We start from the raw sequence: 15,213 nt of genomic DNA, 5'->3' as shown, positions 1-15,213 counted from the left end.
TATTTACTTAGAAAGCAAATAACAACAAGAAAAATATATTTTATTGGAATAAATCTTCCAAATATTTAAAAAACTGGACTACTTTTGTCCCTTGCTGGCTCATAATCAAGTGTATAATGAGCCAACAAAATTCTTAAGTGTTGAATTTTTTGAGTGCTTAGATTTATTTTGATAAAGGATAGTTTTCTTGTCACTCCGAGTTTTAATTGGCTTTTTTTGTTTAAAGTAATGCAAAAATATTAATGAGATTTTGTTTAAAGTTAATAAATATAAATTACAAATTATTTTATTCGATTTTATATGCTTAAGGACGGTGAAATGCTCTTTTAAATAGTTACTTAGATCCATTGTTCTATAAAAGTTATACAAAATAGGCTAAGGGCCACGAGACACTACAACGTAATTAGTAGAGCATCGAGTCGGCTTCCGAACGTCGAACGTTCGGTCCTCCTTGATGTCGCATCTTATTTTTTCACATTCCACGGCTAACGTTTACATAAGCAAATCAGTTAATTCTTTAAAAAACACATATTCTATTTTAGATTCATTTTCGAAATTACAATCCTGACAGTTGAGAGATATTATATTTAAATGTTATTTTTTTGCAATCTCTATATTTTGAAAAAAAAAGTCTCCAAATTGTTATAAAATGAACTAAAAATGATAATTTTTAATATAAAATTCATATCAAAGAGAGAACATCATTTTGAACATTTGCACGTCGAGTTCTTCTTAAATAATTTGTTTCTATTAAAAGCCAATTTTCTTGACACCATTATCAACCTAATCAAATTTCACACATTTAAACCATTATAATTTTTTTTATTACTGTAAAATATAATTTCTAAATCATTAATTCAAAAAGTTCTCTTAGAATAAATCTCTGAATGATGAGATTTATTTCCATTTAGTGAATTGAATCTATCCTTCGACGTAAATTATTTAAAAAAATTATAACTCGAGAAATTTATTAATTAGCTCATTATTAAATATATTACTACTAAATAAAGGCTACTTCAATATATTTCTTTGGTTATCAAAATAATCAACAATAGCAATAAATTTCTAAATTAAAATGAAACTATGCACTGATAAAAATATAAGATTTTTTTACATGAAATATGGTCCTGAAACAAATGTCACTATTGATCAAAATATAAAAGAATATTGACCAAAAAAAACACACAACTATTAACTGATTTTCCAGTTAAGTCATATAAAATACAAATAAAGAAATCATTATTTTAATTTCAAGTAACGAGACAACGCGACAATCTAAGTTATCGTACGGCCGAATAGCTTTAAGTATTAAAAAAAAACTTATTTATTCAAGCTAAAAAATAGTTTAATATTAAGAGTATTTATTCAGTCTGTGTTGAATAAATAACATTTAAATATTTTGTAAAAACTATATTTAGGACTAATATTTTTGATGGATAATAATATAAGGAACGGCAATAGTAAGTTAAGTCTTTTCGACTCGACGTTTCCGTATTTTAAATCGGCCGAAACGTTTTATACGAAAAAACAAATAGATTTATTGGGAACAATAAAGAAAAACTACGGAAATGATTTTCGAGTATCGGAAAAAATTTATTTTAAAATGCTTCCATTTGTTTTTTTTTTTTGCATCGAATGAAACAAATTAAGCACTTGAAATAAATGATTGATGTTTCAAAACTATTTGTTTATATTACATTGAATGATACTTGTAAAAATCTAACTGATTAACTGTAATAGCATCTTTTGCTTAAAGAACTAAATGAATGGATTATATCAATATAGTTATTATTTAACCAATTATATTTTCTTTTACAAACTATTAATTTAAGTTTTGAGGTGTTAAAATATCCAATCGAAGTAAATTTTTATATTTTAAATGTCCGATTTTTATACGATCGAGGCTCGTACCTTAAATTAGAAATTTCGTAATATTTATATTTAAATTTTTTCATAATTTGTTATTACGTAATAAATGATCTAAACATCTAAGACAATGTGGTAATTTGTGACAAATGTATGATAATATTTAAATATAAAACTTATATTACAAAGAATTTAAGAAGGCATTTATAAATTGAAACAAACATTAGAATGATTTCATTTTATTTAAAATGTTCTTACTATAAACATTATTCATACAACAAACGTTACACAGCATTAAATTATAGAGAATAAAATACTTTTAAATCATCATAAAAAGGTGACAGTGATTCATTAATGTTTTGCAAAAAAAGGAAAGTCATAAAGAGAATGAATAAGGTAGTTTTTCCTATAGTTTGATAGAAATATAAAATATCAAAAATGACGTACGAATAACGGAACTCTTATTTAATAATGAAGCTACATCCATTATTTTCGTATAGACTGACTTCTTAGACAAATTTTCAAGATAAACAGAGACACAGTGACCTAAAAAAAATTACTATCATAGAAAATAAAATAATATTGTGAAAGATAAGAATTTTGCATTCTACTTTTATTGCATGATATAAATATAACTTCTTTTTAACTTGCTGTTTAAGATATCGAGAACAAAGAATTCTTTCTTTTTTTAGTAATCAAAAGGAAGTATAAAGGAAAAAAAACTAACCTTCAAAGTCAATATAATTTTTATGAGATGTTATATTTAAACTGTGCAATCATTTCTCTTTTTTATTTACTATAATTGTTTTGTCTTATAATTCTTTTAAGTTTTATGACTAATATGGCTTTTAAGATTTTATATGAAAGTTTTTAAAAATATTGTATAATTATTCTTTAGCAATATTATAAAAAGGATGCTAATGAAAAAGATAATAAGTACATTGCATAACGGACAGTGTACGGAAATATCTTGGAGTATGAATAAATATTGTTTCAAAGTTATTCAACTTAAATTACTATTGTAATATTTACATTATTCTCCCATTACATTTGTAACAATGAAGTAATTATGTAACTATTTTATATCATTTAAAAATAATAATAGTAATAAATGATAAAAAATTGGAATGATTTGTTATAAAAACTAGAATTATACTACAATATATCATTCAAATAGATGTTTCAGGTGTAATCAAGTGTTTAAGTGGACTATTATTCAATGCACTACTAAAGCATTAATTTATCTAGAATATTGAGACTAAGATAAAAAGTTAATTGAATTGATTCTTTTCTTAATATGAATTTAAATTTATGCACCTTATTTCATTCTCTTTATATGTAATTTAAATCGGAAAGTTGCATATTGAAATAGAAAAAATTACAAAAACATTTGTGAAAATTTATCAAAAACTTTGATAATTAATTGAATAAACAAATTTGGAAAACAGCATTTAATAAGCAATTATATTAATTTGTAAAAAAATAAAATTATTAACTTAATTTGAGTTGGACAAAAATCATCTGGAGAACAGTTTGAACTGTATTTTTCATGGGTACTAAAGTATATTGCCAAATGGGCCATTCAAATAACAAGAATAAACTTTCTTTAACCTTGCAAAGAATTTTATATAACTGTTTCGGTTATCGAATTGCAATGTTGGCTGGCTACACTGTATCCTTCAACTAACATTTTCAAGTATCAACACAGTTGGCAAAATATCGAAAGCTTTGCAGCCGACTTAAGGAGTATACGGAACGTCACGTTATACTCGTAAACAATTAAGACTCGAGCATTACTCGGTCGTCTTAATTCCTTTGTAAATTCCTTCCTAATCTACGAAAAACGATTATTAAGCAGTCGAAAAATGTAAAAACAATCGGAGGAGAAACTTCTAAAATTCTTTGTCGACCGTTCTAAGTAATGAACTGGATATTATATTATATGCTTACCGAATATATATTTTGACTATTAATAATCTCGTGTCAAAAATTCTTTCAATCATTCATTCATAGTTCAGTTATTTTAAGAAAAATTAAGGAATATCTGATTACTTAATACTGCGTGTCAGTAATTTCTTATTATAAACAATTTGCAATCAGTATTGATTTTAAAAAAAGAAAAATGCAAAATTATAACTATAAATTAATTTTAGTTTAATGTTTAATTAAGAAAAAAAATGATTAAAAAGGCTCCTTGAAAGCATCTTTTCTCAAAAATATGAATAGTTCAATTGATAGAGTGCAAACAAGTTCTATTCCTGAAAGTCTAAAAATATTCATTAATAGACAATTCATCATTGATTTTAGTTATGCAATTAATAAAGAAACTGATGAATTTTACAACTAATTCATAAATTACATAGAAAAACTGATTAGGATATAACATATCTATTATACATTTGTATTAAGTAGTGTTAATAATTTAAATTTTATTACTATTATTTTTGTTTGCAGTTGCTTAAAGTATTATTTAATTCTTTCCACTTTGTAGACATTATTGGGCAAACCGTTAATTATATATTAAAAGATTTTATAAAAGTTGTTATAACACTTCTGAAAACATTACAAGAGGAAATTTTATTGGCTTTAAAAAACAAAGAAAAAAATTTAAACAATTGGAAAAAAAGCTTACATAGAAAGAAAAATACAAATTTAAAATCCTAAACAAAATTTAAAAACAATTTTCCAATTAATATACAAAATATGTATGTGGATATTTGAATATTAATATATTTAATTTTTTTCAAGCATTCATTAACCATCTAAGTGCAAAAGTATTTCCAAAATCAAAGTAATTGTTTAGAAAATTAAATAATAAATCATTCAACTTTATATGGTCAAACCTCTAAAGAATAGCCACTGATAGGAATATAAAAAAGACTGACGTTTTGTATGCAGTTCCACAAATGCTGTCGGAGGTTTGACTGCAAATACTCCCTAAAAGACTAACCGACCGTCCAATATACGAGCTACTCACTTTCCAAATCGATTAACTCCATACAACAAAAAGTATAAAAATTGATAATATAAATTATTTTTTAAAATTCCTTTTAAACTTTAAATTTAAATAAATATCATAGAATGTGTCTTTATATACCGTTATATTAAAGCATAGCTTTAATGTAACGATATATAAAATTAGTTATGCAAAAAATGTAAAAATAATAACGATTATATCAAGGATTTACAAATGGAGTTAATCGATTTGGCCCGTAAACGACTCGTATAAAATGTACATTATTTACGATTATTCGACTTTTTAATCATCAAAAAATTTTCTTCCGACGAAATCTATTAAGAATTACTTCTTAAATAGCCGCTAAAATGTATTTGCTAAAGTATAGCGGTAATACTAATTTTGAATTATTTGTACCTTTATTATAAATTGGATGGCATTGAGTTATTGCGCAAATACAAGTGAAATAAGTATACTTTCAAAATATTTTGTAAAATAAAGCAAATAATTTCGTAAATTTAACTTACAATACAATAAACTTGACTGAATAATAAAGAATGACAATACTTTACATAAATGAGAATTTACAAATTATTATAATGTAAGCCAATTCATTCTAAAATGATTTTAAAGTTTCAAAGTAACAAATTTCTCCAGAGTGATAAATTTTGATATATTTTCCAAATTAGACTATTTCTTTATTATATAACTTTAAAAAATTACGTAACTTGCAAACTTGGCAATTATAACATATCCTTAAATTCTAGCAATATTATATTTTTATTACATTTACTAACGATTTGCACACTACAAGTTATCATTTGCCAACCTCCAATAGCCGACCCTGCCAGAATATGTGTAATTTGAACATTTAGAGAAATGCCACGTAAAGGAAATACTAAAATTTGATCGATATTTAGACGTTTCGAATCGTACCGGCTCGTTCGATTCGGCGTCGCATTCTCCCGAGTTCACGCCGCCGTTTAAATCTGCGCATTTTACCGACGACAGACACGATAAGTAATTTTTAAGAGCAGCGTTAAAATTTGTCGTAACAATATTCAATAACACTTTTCTCTGTAATTTTTAACCATGTATTTTTCATCGTTTTACATACAATGAGATTTTCAAATTATATGCAAGTGAAAGCTAAATTTGTAGTAAGTAATTTAATACTCAAAAATCAAAAAAGTTATAAAGTAACAATTTTAAAACTAGATAGGCAATATATTTACGACATTCAGAATACTTATCAAAAAATATATTTTTACTATCGAAGTATTATGTTATCTTGTGTTAACAATCTTAAAATTATCAGATTACATTGTAATAACTCCTTAACACAATAATCTTATAGAGTAAGATGAAAGATATGCAATAATAGTTATTATATAGTTTGAATTTTAAACTGTAAAGAGAAAATTTATGATTAGTTTTGTAAAGATTTATTTTTGAAGAGACATTTTCACAAATATTGACTTTGAAAAAATTGTGTTTATTGATTTAATTAATAATAATAATTACACGAGAATGCTTAGAAAATCGAGAACAACGTTTTTATCAAAACAAAATTTCTATAAAAATTAATTCCAATTACGAACCGATTTACTAACCGGTAATAAATTATTTCAAAGTAAATTTTTTTTAACTTACAAGTTTCTAATTGGACAGACTTCAGTTAAAGTAAAAAAAACATATTTATTTATAACTTTTTAGCTACTATTGCAGGGAAGAAATATTTGTTGGCACAATACTACAATATTCACAAAAAAAGATCTTCAAACAGATGTTTTTAAAGACAAATCTCTATTTTGCTTAGGAGATGATGATAGTAACTTTGGCATCAAATCATATTACAGTACGAATTTTTCTAAGTTTCATTAAACATCAGAAAATGGGTTTAATTGCTTTATAAAATATAAAAGGACTTCACACGTTTAATTAAATGAAACCATTTCTCCGTCCGTTATGCGGATACGAAAAACGACAAAAGAAAAAATGGCACGTGCAAGTATATAAAGATAAGAAATATTCAATAGATCAACAGATAAGAAACTATTTAAAATCTATATAATTTGTTCATTTAATGTAAAATTTTGACAATGCTTCGTTACAAACGTTCGTATTTTGTCCGGAGAAATTTTAGGAATTTCTAACTTCCCGAGAAGTGAACGCAATGTTAATTCTAATCCTCTACAATAGTGATTCTCAAAGTGGGGGTTGTGAAAAATATTTGGGGGGGGTCGCTGAAAAATTGATGCCAGATCAATTTTTTCAAATATTTTATAAATTTACTATGGATTCATGTTTAGAAATAATAGAAATAAAAAATATATAAAATAACTTTTACTTAAATAAATTGCACATATAAATAATAAAAATAATATAAATAATTAAATACGAGCCTAACCCCCTCCCTCCGGGATGTTTTTCGACACACACTTATTCTTCGGGGGTCCTTTGAAATTTTTAAGTGCAGAAGGGGGGTCGCGGTCCAAAAAGTTTGAGAAACACTGCTCTACAATGCAAAATATTGTCAACTTATCCATCCAATCCATAATATTGTGTTCAAAATTATGTGTAAAATTGCAAATTTTGGAATATTTCCAAATTATTCCTGTTTAAAAAGTCAAATTTACATCCAATGCACAGTCACATTACTCATTAATGAAATGTAATTTTTACTGTTTATATATGCATATGTTTAAAATAGAAATACTTTATATTGATATACAAATCCTTGTTAATTTAAACAAATTTGACATTCCAATTGATCCTGTGAATTAATTAGTTTGAATCAGCTAGTTTGTTCTAATTGAATATAAAATAAGATTTTATTTCTTACAAAATTTTATAAATTAACAATTTTTTGCATTAAAATTAAAAAACTTTAATTTTATTAATTATTCCTCAGGTAACAGGATAAAATATCTCCAGAAATAATATAATTATATATTTATTTGTTATATAATCATGATTAATAATTAATTTACATGTTATTTAGTGTAAATGTCCAATTTTTTTTGAATATTTGAAACAAAATTATAATTTTAAAATTTTATATAAATTTTTACTTATTTAAATATGCTTAGAATGATAAGATACTCTTAACATTTGAATATATAACTATATATTATATATAACACTTATTGATTTTGATAGATTTCTATTCTATTAAGTTTAATTAGAATTTATAAATTCTACGTAAATAATTCGAGCTAATTTCGGCATAAGTATAACCGATTTAATAAGATAATAACAAATTTTGATATTTCTATCAAAGTATAAATATGATAAACTTATCATTTCTATTTATAAATGAGGAAATTAGAACAAAAATTATATTTGAGCATTGTTTTAAGTCTACATTGAAATTAATCAAAATTGCCATTTGCACACACTTAAAAGGAAGTAAAATACATTTACTACTGTAAATGTATTTTACTTCCTTTCAAAGTGTGGGCGAATTTGACCGCGTCTACAATAACGTTAAAATAATAATTATTATTATTATAGAAACAGTAAAATTAATCATAAGTTACGATTTTACATCTGTTTTTTTATGTTAGTTTTTTCATACAGTTCTTTCTCTTTTTCATAACTTTATTTGTAATAGCTCATTGTAAATTATATTTGGTATAAACAGTTACTACAATATAACTGAAAAAGTTCAAGCATGTCGTATCATTATATAAAGCAAATTTTCTGCAATTTTCTAAGAGGATTTATATTTTTTATCAATTAAAATTTTATAAATTGCAAATGAACTTCCGAGAGTTTAGATTTTTAATATTATGATAAATCATTAGAACGTTATCGGAAGAGATTTGTTTCTATATTTTATTGTTTAGTTAGAATGTTTCGTTGGAAGTGAATGAATGACATTTACAAGCAGTTTTATTATTAGATATATATATATTTTTTTTTAAACACCTTTCTTGAAAATTACACAAACTGTTCCATTATTGAAATTTAAATATCACTTCTTGAAGAAATTACTTTTAAAATTATTTTTACAAATAAGCACTAAAACTAATGATTTGATTCATTACTTTGTCAAAGAATTGTAAATTTATTTATCATATAAAGTTGAATATAAAGTTATAAGTATTTTAATTAAGTATATAAAATTTATTTAGCAATCAAGTGTTTGCAATCTAATACAAAATTTATCATAAACTTTACAAGAATGTTTTGGATTTTATGTTGTGTACTTATATATTATTAATTCTATTACAATTTCAATCTTTCTAGAATGGGAACCATTTTAGCAATTTTTATTCATTGATGTTTAAAGCTTCTTTCGTGCCTAACTGTACATACGTATGTACGTAACGGCTTCTAAATCGCACGTCTATATTTTTCGGTCTTTTTATAAAAGCAATTATTATTTAGTTACCATTTAGACATATATTATGAAATTGTAATCTAAATCACGTTAGTACATTTACGGGCTCGGATTGAAGTAATTATATATTTTACTAGACAATACTTTTATTTTTATCATTCTTGTATAATATATTTTATCATCATGTAAAATGTCACATTAATTAATTTAAAATATATTATTTTCATATTATCTTTTAAATATATAATTATTTAAACTATCAAAATGAAAATTAACAGTTAAATTCTTTATAAAATTAACTACAGTGTGTTACATCTAAGCTAAAATATAAAATATATCCTTTTCATTTGCAGTTGAAATAAAAAAAAAATCCTTTTATTTATTATTACTATTGATATTTTTAAACAAACAGAAATACATATTTAATTTATTGCTATTATGATATGCATAAAATAAACAAAATCAGATAATCGAACCTAAAAATTATATAAATATATATATTTGGGCGACTGCATTTTGTTTTATTTTTACAGAAGAAAAATATTTATTTTAAAAACACTTACAAATTTACCTTCATTAACACATTTAGTCAAAACAGACAGCTTTTTCTATTGTATATCATTGTCCGGGAACCATTGAAAATGTATCGACACTACGTTAGAAGTCTTTAAATTTTATTAATTTATAAAATTTATCTAAGATCCGAAACGACCGAATTAAAAGACGGTTTTCCGTCGTCGACTAAGTATTTTTTTAAAACAATATTCTGTACTGCTATATCAAAAATTAAAGCTTTAAAAGCAGTAATTTAAAAAATAAAAATTTCATCATTTAATGAAATGTAGCTATTTCAAAGTACTTCTAACAATCAACATAAAAAGCATACAATCGGGTCTTTTAAACTGTGCCGTTTCATAATATTAAAATGTAATTTAAATGCATACCAATTGAGACTATCATTCAATAAATGTGTTCTTACGGTATAAAAATATTTCAATATTAACAGTTTTATCTAAGTTCTTTATCTCAAATTGCAGATAATTTTTAACGTCTCATTGTATTTTAAAAATTTAAATGTTTATGCTTAACTACAAAATCATCGCATTAAAGTATATTTAAATATATGTTGAAAAATTACACATAAATTTAATCAAATTTGTAATTAAAATAGTAACTTTACGTTTGCGTGCCTTAAAAATTTCACTTAAATATAAAATATACGTCTTAAAATATTACATATTTTTTTAATTGCATGTTTGGTTTTTCATTAAATTAAAACAGTACCGGTTTAGTATTATAAATAGATGTAAATGTAATTAAGGAAGTTATGTTTATTTTACCGTAAAAATTTTTTCATATTTTGATTAATTACCATATTAAAGAACTCTATTCGCCTAATAAAAATGTACCGAATCGCGTAACGGAAAATTAGGCGACAAAATTCGATTTCGAAAATATCGCCCGACGCTCGACGCAAACTCTTACCGAAAAAGTTTATTATTTGCAAAGGACGCGTAAAAAAGAAGAAATTTAAAAATTACATACCATTAAGACCATATTTTTCTTGGTTCCTTTTTACTTGATCATCAGATAATCCTCTTTCTGGATCGGTTCCAAAATAGGTTAAACACTCGTCGACCGTTTTTGTATGAGCTAGTTCCATGGTTGTTTAATCCACAGAATGGTGAGATATTCACCAAATATTCAAATTTACCCAGCAGCTGGACACTTCAACTTTTGAAGTAAGTACTAAAAAAAGCACAAAGACGACAAAATCTTAATTAAATTAACGTTAAAAAAAGGCTTTATTCTAAAGCTAAATTTACTTTAATATTAAAAACTATAAAACAAGTAAAAAAACAAAGATGTACGGCATTAACTATAACCAAGCATCCACGCGATAACATAAAAAAAATCACCGTATTTTGCTTTTGGAAGTAGAAAGATTACATTTAGATATTATGTTTAATACTTCATCTTTCTGGATGATTAGCAATTAACATCTGGAAATAATTTCAATGATATATGCAAGTCGGCCCACCCAATTTTCCAGATATTAAAATAAATATACATCCAGGTGTTATATAAATAATGGACGTATATATATATATGCGGGGCTGTCAATCCAATAAACCTTCTATTGTTTATATATAAATAAAAAAAACTGACGTAGAGATACGATCGAAAGATTCTTCGATTCAAACTTCAAACATAATATTAAATCCCTGTTTGCATTTTGAATGGAAGAATTATTTATAGACGTAACGGTGTTTATGTCTTAAATAGTCGATGCGTTTAAGACAGAAACACTATTAAATACATGTTTATAAACAAAGAAAGGTTTGTTTCGGGTTGTCTTATGTAAACAGGAGATTTAGTCGAGTCGGGCGCGCGTTTTTTCCTGTAATTAGCGCGTGATATTAAGTGAATTAAACCAAGGTCACGCCGGTATATGGAGGATGCGTACGGTTAAGACGGATGCCGATCCCGCACCAGCCTACTAATACCTGAATAAAAACGAGGAATAAAGGCGACGACGACGACGAGAAACTCCTAGGAAAACATCGGTGGACGACTAATCTACATCGCAACCTCGCCTGGGTAATTGTCCGGCTTCAATTATTAAGCGCCGATGACGCAGTCGACATTGTCACGTCATGCGCATACGTACTACTAATTATGCACGTCGCGAGACGGCGGATATTTAGAAAGTGGCGACGATAATTCTCCGCGTGGTCGAAACAACGTAATTTCGTTATCCGAGTAGCCATTTTATAACGTGATCGTATTCTTCGCCTTCGGTTCGCCCGACACCCGTCATTGGTCCGTTCGATGGCCTCTTCGACGTTTCTCCTAACATTTGACCAATGGTACGTTTCGCCTTATCCTTCGACGATGACGTTTTCTCCTTCTGTCCCGCGCCTTTTATTATTTTCAATAAATAAATAAATGTATATTTTTAAATCTTTCAGACGGAGTTTTAATTTATCGTTGGATTTATCGATTAATAAAATTGATAGATAAAATGATATTTTTGATTCCAAAATCTTTACATTGATGTAAATAGTGACGTATTTACAAACGAAACAATGCTCCACGATGTTATCTATTTACGCAAGTGGCAATAACAGCGAGATAAGAACTTGTATTTTGTTTTTTTTTTATTAATAATCTTTATCGAAACTCAATAAAACCTTTCATATATTAAAGTGCAATCGATAATTAAAATTAATTGAATGTTTGTTTTGTATTCCATTTACCAATAATCGATGGTTTTTACTGTTTAATTAGGGGAATAAATAGGCCTGTTAATCCATACACAGAACAATGGCGCGACATTAGTTTAAATGTTTTTTTTTATTAATTTACTTAAATGGCTAATTTAAAATAATCTTCTTCCAATTAACTAAACTTTAGCTACAATTATTTAACTGGAATATTAATTATTATATATCATTTTTCCAGCGCGGACTTCGGGAAGTGTCGATAATTTCTGCCAATTATTTCAAAATACCGACGGAATAAACGGTATTTTCCATTTAAAAACCAGAAACTTTCGCACCGATCACGAGGAAGTCGCGAACTACCGGTTGAGAAACGTACCAGCCGCTAAGTGTTTTCGTTCGTTCTTTACGCGTAATAAATGAAATATTTCGCAGATTTTTACGGAAATTTTAGGCATTTTAATAATTTAAAATTTAAGTCTCCAATTCTCGAAAATTTATTCCAGGGTGTTTCTTAAATTATCGCCGCTCCATAAAAAGTCATCATTAGTCTACCTCCAAGTTTTTTTCTAACGTTGGATGCGGATCTCCGATTGCTTCCAAGATAACATCGGAACGGAAGGAAGAATAACGGTAAGTGCAACGATGTATATAAAAGTTCGACCCTACTTTGTCTCTTATTATCCAGCATTTCCCACATTTTCTCCACTGCTCGGTAAAATAAATTTTTCCATAACTACACACCGGCTACGTATTATTTATCCGGAATATTTTAATTTATTTAATTATTATACGTTAAGGCTTAAAGTTAAAACACCGAGACCTTGGCCGGAAATTTTACACGAAAAGCGGGAACGAAGGATAAACGGTCGGTACATTTGTACAAGTTTAGATTTACACCTCGGCGTGCGAGTTCTTCCGCTAAACTACAAATTTCCCATATTTAACGCATCGGCGGTACAAATTAAATGCATTTCCGAATATAACAACGACCGGTAAACGGAATAATATAAATCGAAGATAAGGGTAAAATTGATCCAGCGTCGTACGCTTATTGCGTAGACGGTTAGATTAGCGTATTCTTAACACGAATAATTTTGGAAGGCTTCCAAATTCCCCGTAATTTTTAACAGGTAATTAATATTCGAAAACACGCGATAAAAACGAATAATCGTAACTTTTCGCGAAAGACGAAAGCGTCTGGCTCCGATTCTTCCGCCGATAAATGGATCTAACCATTGGCTAAACGAGATTACGGCCTTTTTACTAATCGATTTATCACCCGCTTTCGCACTTTCGCTCGGTCGCGTAATCGAACGTTTTTTGTTCTAGAGACATTCTTTTGTAATTTAAGAAAAACACAAAAAAGGCCATCCCGCGCGACTATAATTAGGCGCCGTCGCTCCCGAAAAAGAAATGCGTGGACCGGATTAGGAGAGTAATTTAGCGCGCGTTAATCGCATTTCCGCCATATTTAAAACTATTCCCGAGTATCCGGAGTTTTTTAATCGATCCGGAACGACTAACCCGAAACTTTGCCAAGTCCGTTTCGGGATATTTGGGATAAATTTCCCCGCACCCCCTCCCGAAATCCACGCGCTTATATTTATCGAAGCCGCGAAAGAATGTCGGCTGGCGGCTACTTAATCCCCGCGGTCGGATTAAAATTTTTATAATTAATTGTAGATAAAAGCGCAAACGTAAAGGAAGGTTTTACCTAACGAAGGAATCTTTGAAAATAGAATTGAATGAAATTGCGTAAAGTTTCGGTGTGCATTTCGTCGACGGATGGAAGATTGCCATGGAACTTTGCCTGGACTTTTTCCCGGTCGACGAGCGAGCTATTTTGAAAAAGAATTTGTAATTGTAGTTTACGGAATTTTCTATCAGGTATTTTTAACAGTTTAATCTCGTATCGCTTTCGACTTTCTTCTATCGAACTCTGTTAGACGGCGAGAAAAGGAAATCGTAACTCGGAGCGGTCGTCCACCGCCGTATAATTCTTCCGGTGGACAAATTGGTGCTTAATAGATTAATAATAGATTTAATCGTAACGCTACTTTTAACATTTCCGATTTGCTTTACCATTCTATTTTTACATTTACGGCTATTGGTTTTCGTAGTTGGCGAGCCATTAACTTTCCGAGCTAACGCTGCATCAGTCTACGATACATTAACGAATGCGACGTAATTTAGTAAAAGCACGATCTTCCGTAAATAGAAAATCGCGTGTCGACGGCAATAAATTTCCAAAATCGAACTTTACGAAGATGCGGGAGAAAATTCCAAGCCAGAACTGCGTATTTGTTCGTTTATATGTTCTCGCGTATGTATGTTTCTCGTAAAGTAATTAGTAGAAAAAATAGTTTCGTCCGGATCGAATGCGGAAAAGAGAGGAGTCGAACGGTAGAAAAATCACGAGTCGGGAAGAAATTACGAAACGATTGGACTCGATACATTGGTTTGTTAGATAAAGACGGTAGCGATAATGCCGCTTTCGGATATCGTCGAAACGGGCTAATTCTCAGATAAAAAAATAAAAAGACCTTACGAAATAGGTCCGCTTTCTAATAATAAAAGTTATCGGAAAGCGTTTTTCTCGCCACACCAGGAGCGACCGTCGCCCCGGGCGTAACGCAGATTTTGTTTTAATTTCTTTTATTTTTTAAGAGGAAAGGTTCCCTATCCTAGCCTCTAAGACCGAATTGATAGCCAGCTTTTCCGCTATTTTATCGGCCTTCCGGATTTCTACCCACTTCCCGCCTAACCTACATTTACGCGGCAGTGGGTTAGGTGCGGGCCTTCTTCTCCCGGCGAAA

At 28.0% G+C, this 15,213-nt stretch overlaps 1 protein-coding gene across 1 annotated transcript in view; it reads right to left on the bottom strand.

The window, feature by feature from the left end:
• LOC136976597 (calcium-transporting ATPase sarcoplasmic/endoplasmic reticulum type-like) overlaps positions 1-11,702 on the bottom strand; it is a 30,002-nt gene extending 18,300 nt beyond the window's left edge. The window contains exons 1-2 of the mRNA XM_067271926.1: positions 11,678-11,702; positions 10,716-10,919 (exon numbers count right to left, since the gene is read on the bottom strand). Of these exons, the coding sequence (XP_067128027.1) occupies positions 10,716-10,833 (118 nt within the window). The 5' untranslated portion in view covers positions 10,834-10,919; positions 11,678-11,702. The remainder of the gene's footprint in view (positions 1-10,715; positions 10,920-11,677) is intronic.
• Between the last annotated feature and the right edge of the window lie 3,511 nt (positions 11,703-15,213).

Source organism: Centruroides vittatus, unplaced genomic scaffold (genome assembly GCF_030686945.1).
Source record: "Centruroides vittatus isolate TY-2023 unplaced genomic scaffold, ASM3068694v2 contig_409, whole genome shotgun sequence".
Lineage (NCBI taxonomy): Eukaryota > Metazoa > Arthropoda > Arachnida > Scorpiones > Buthidae > Centruroides > Centruroides vittatus.
This window is presented reverse-complemented; position numbering and strand designations above follow the sequence as displayed.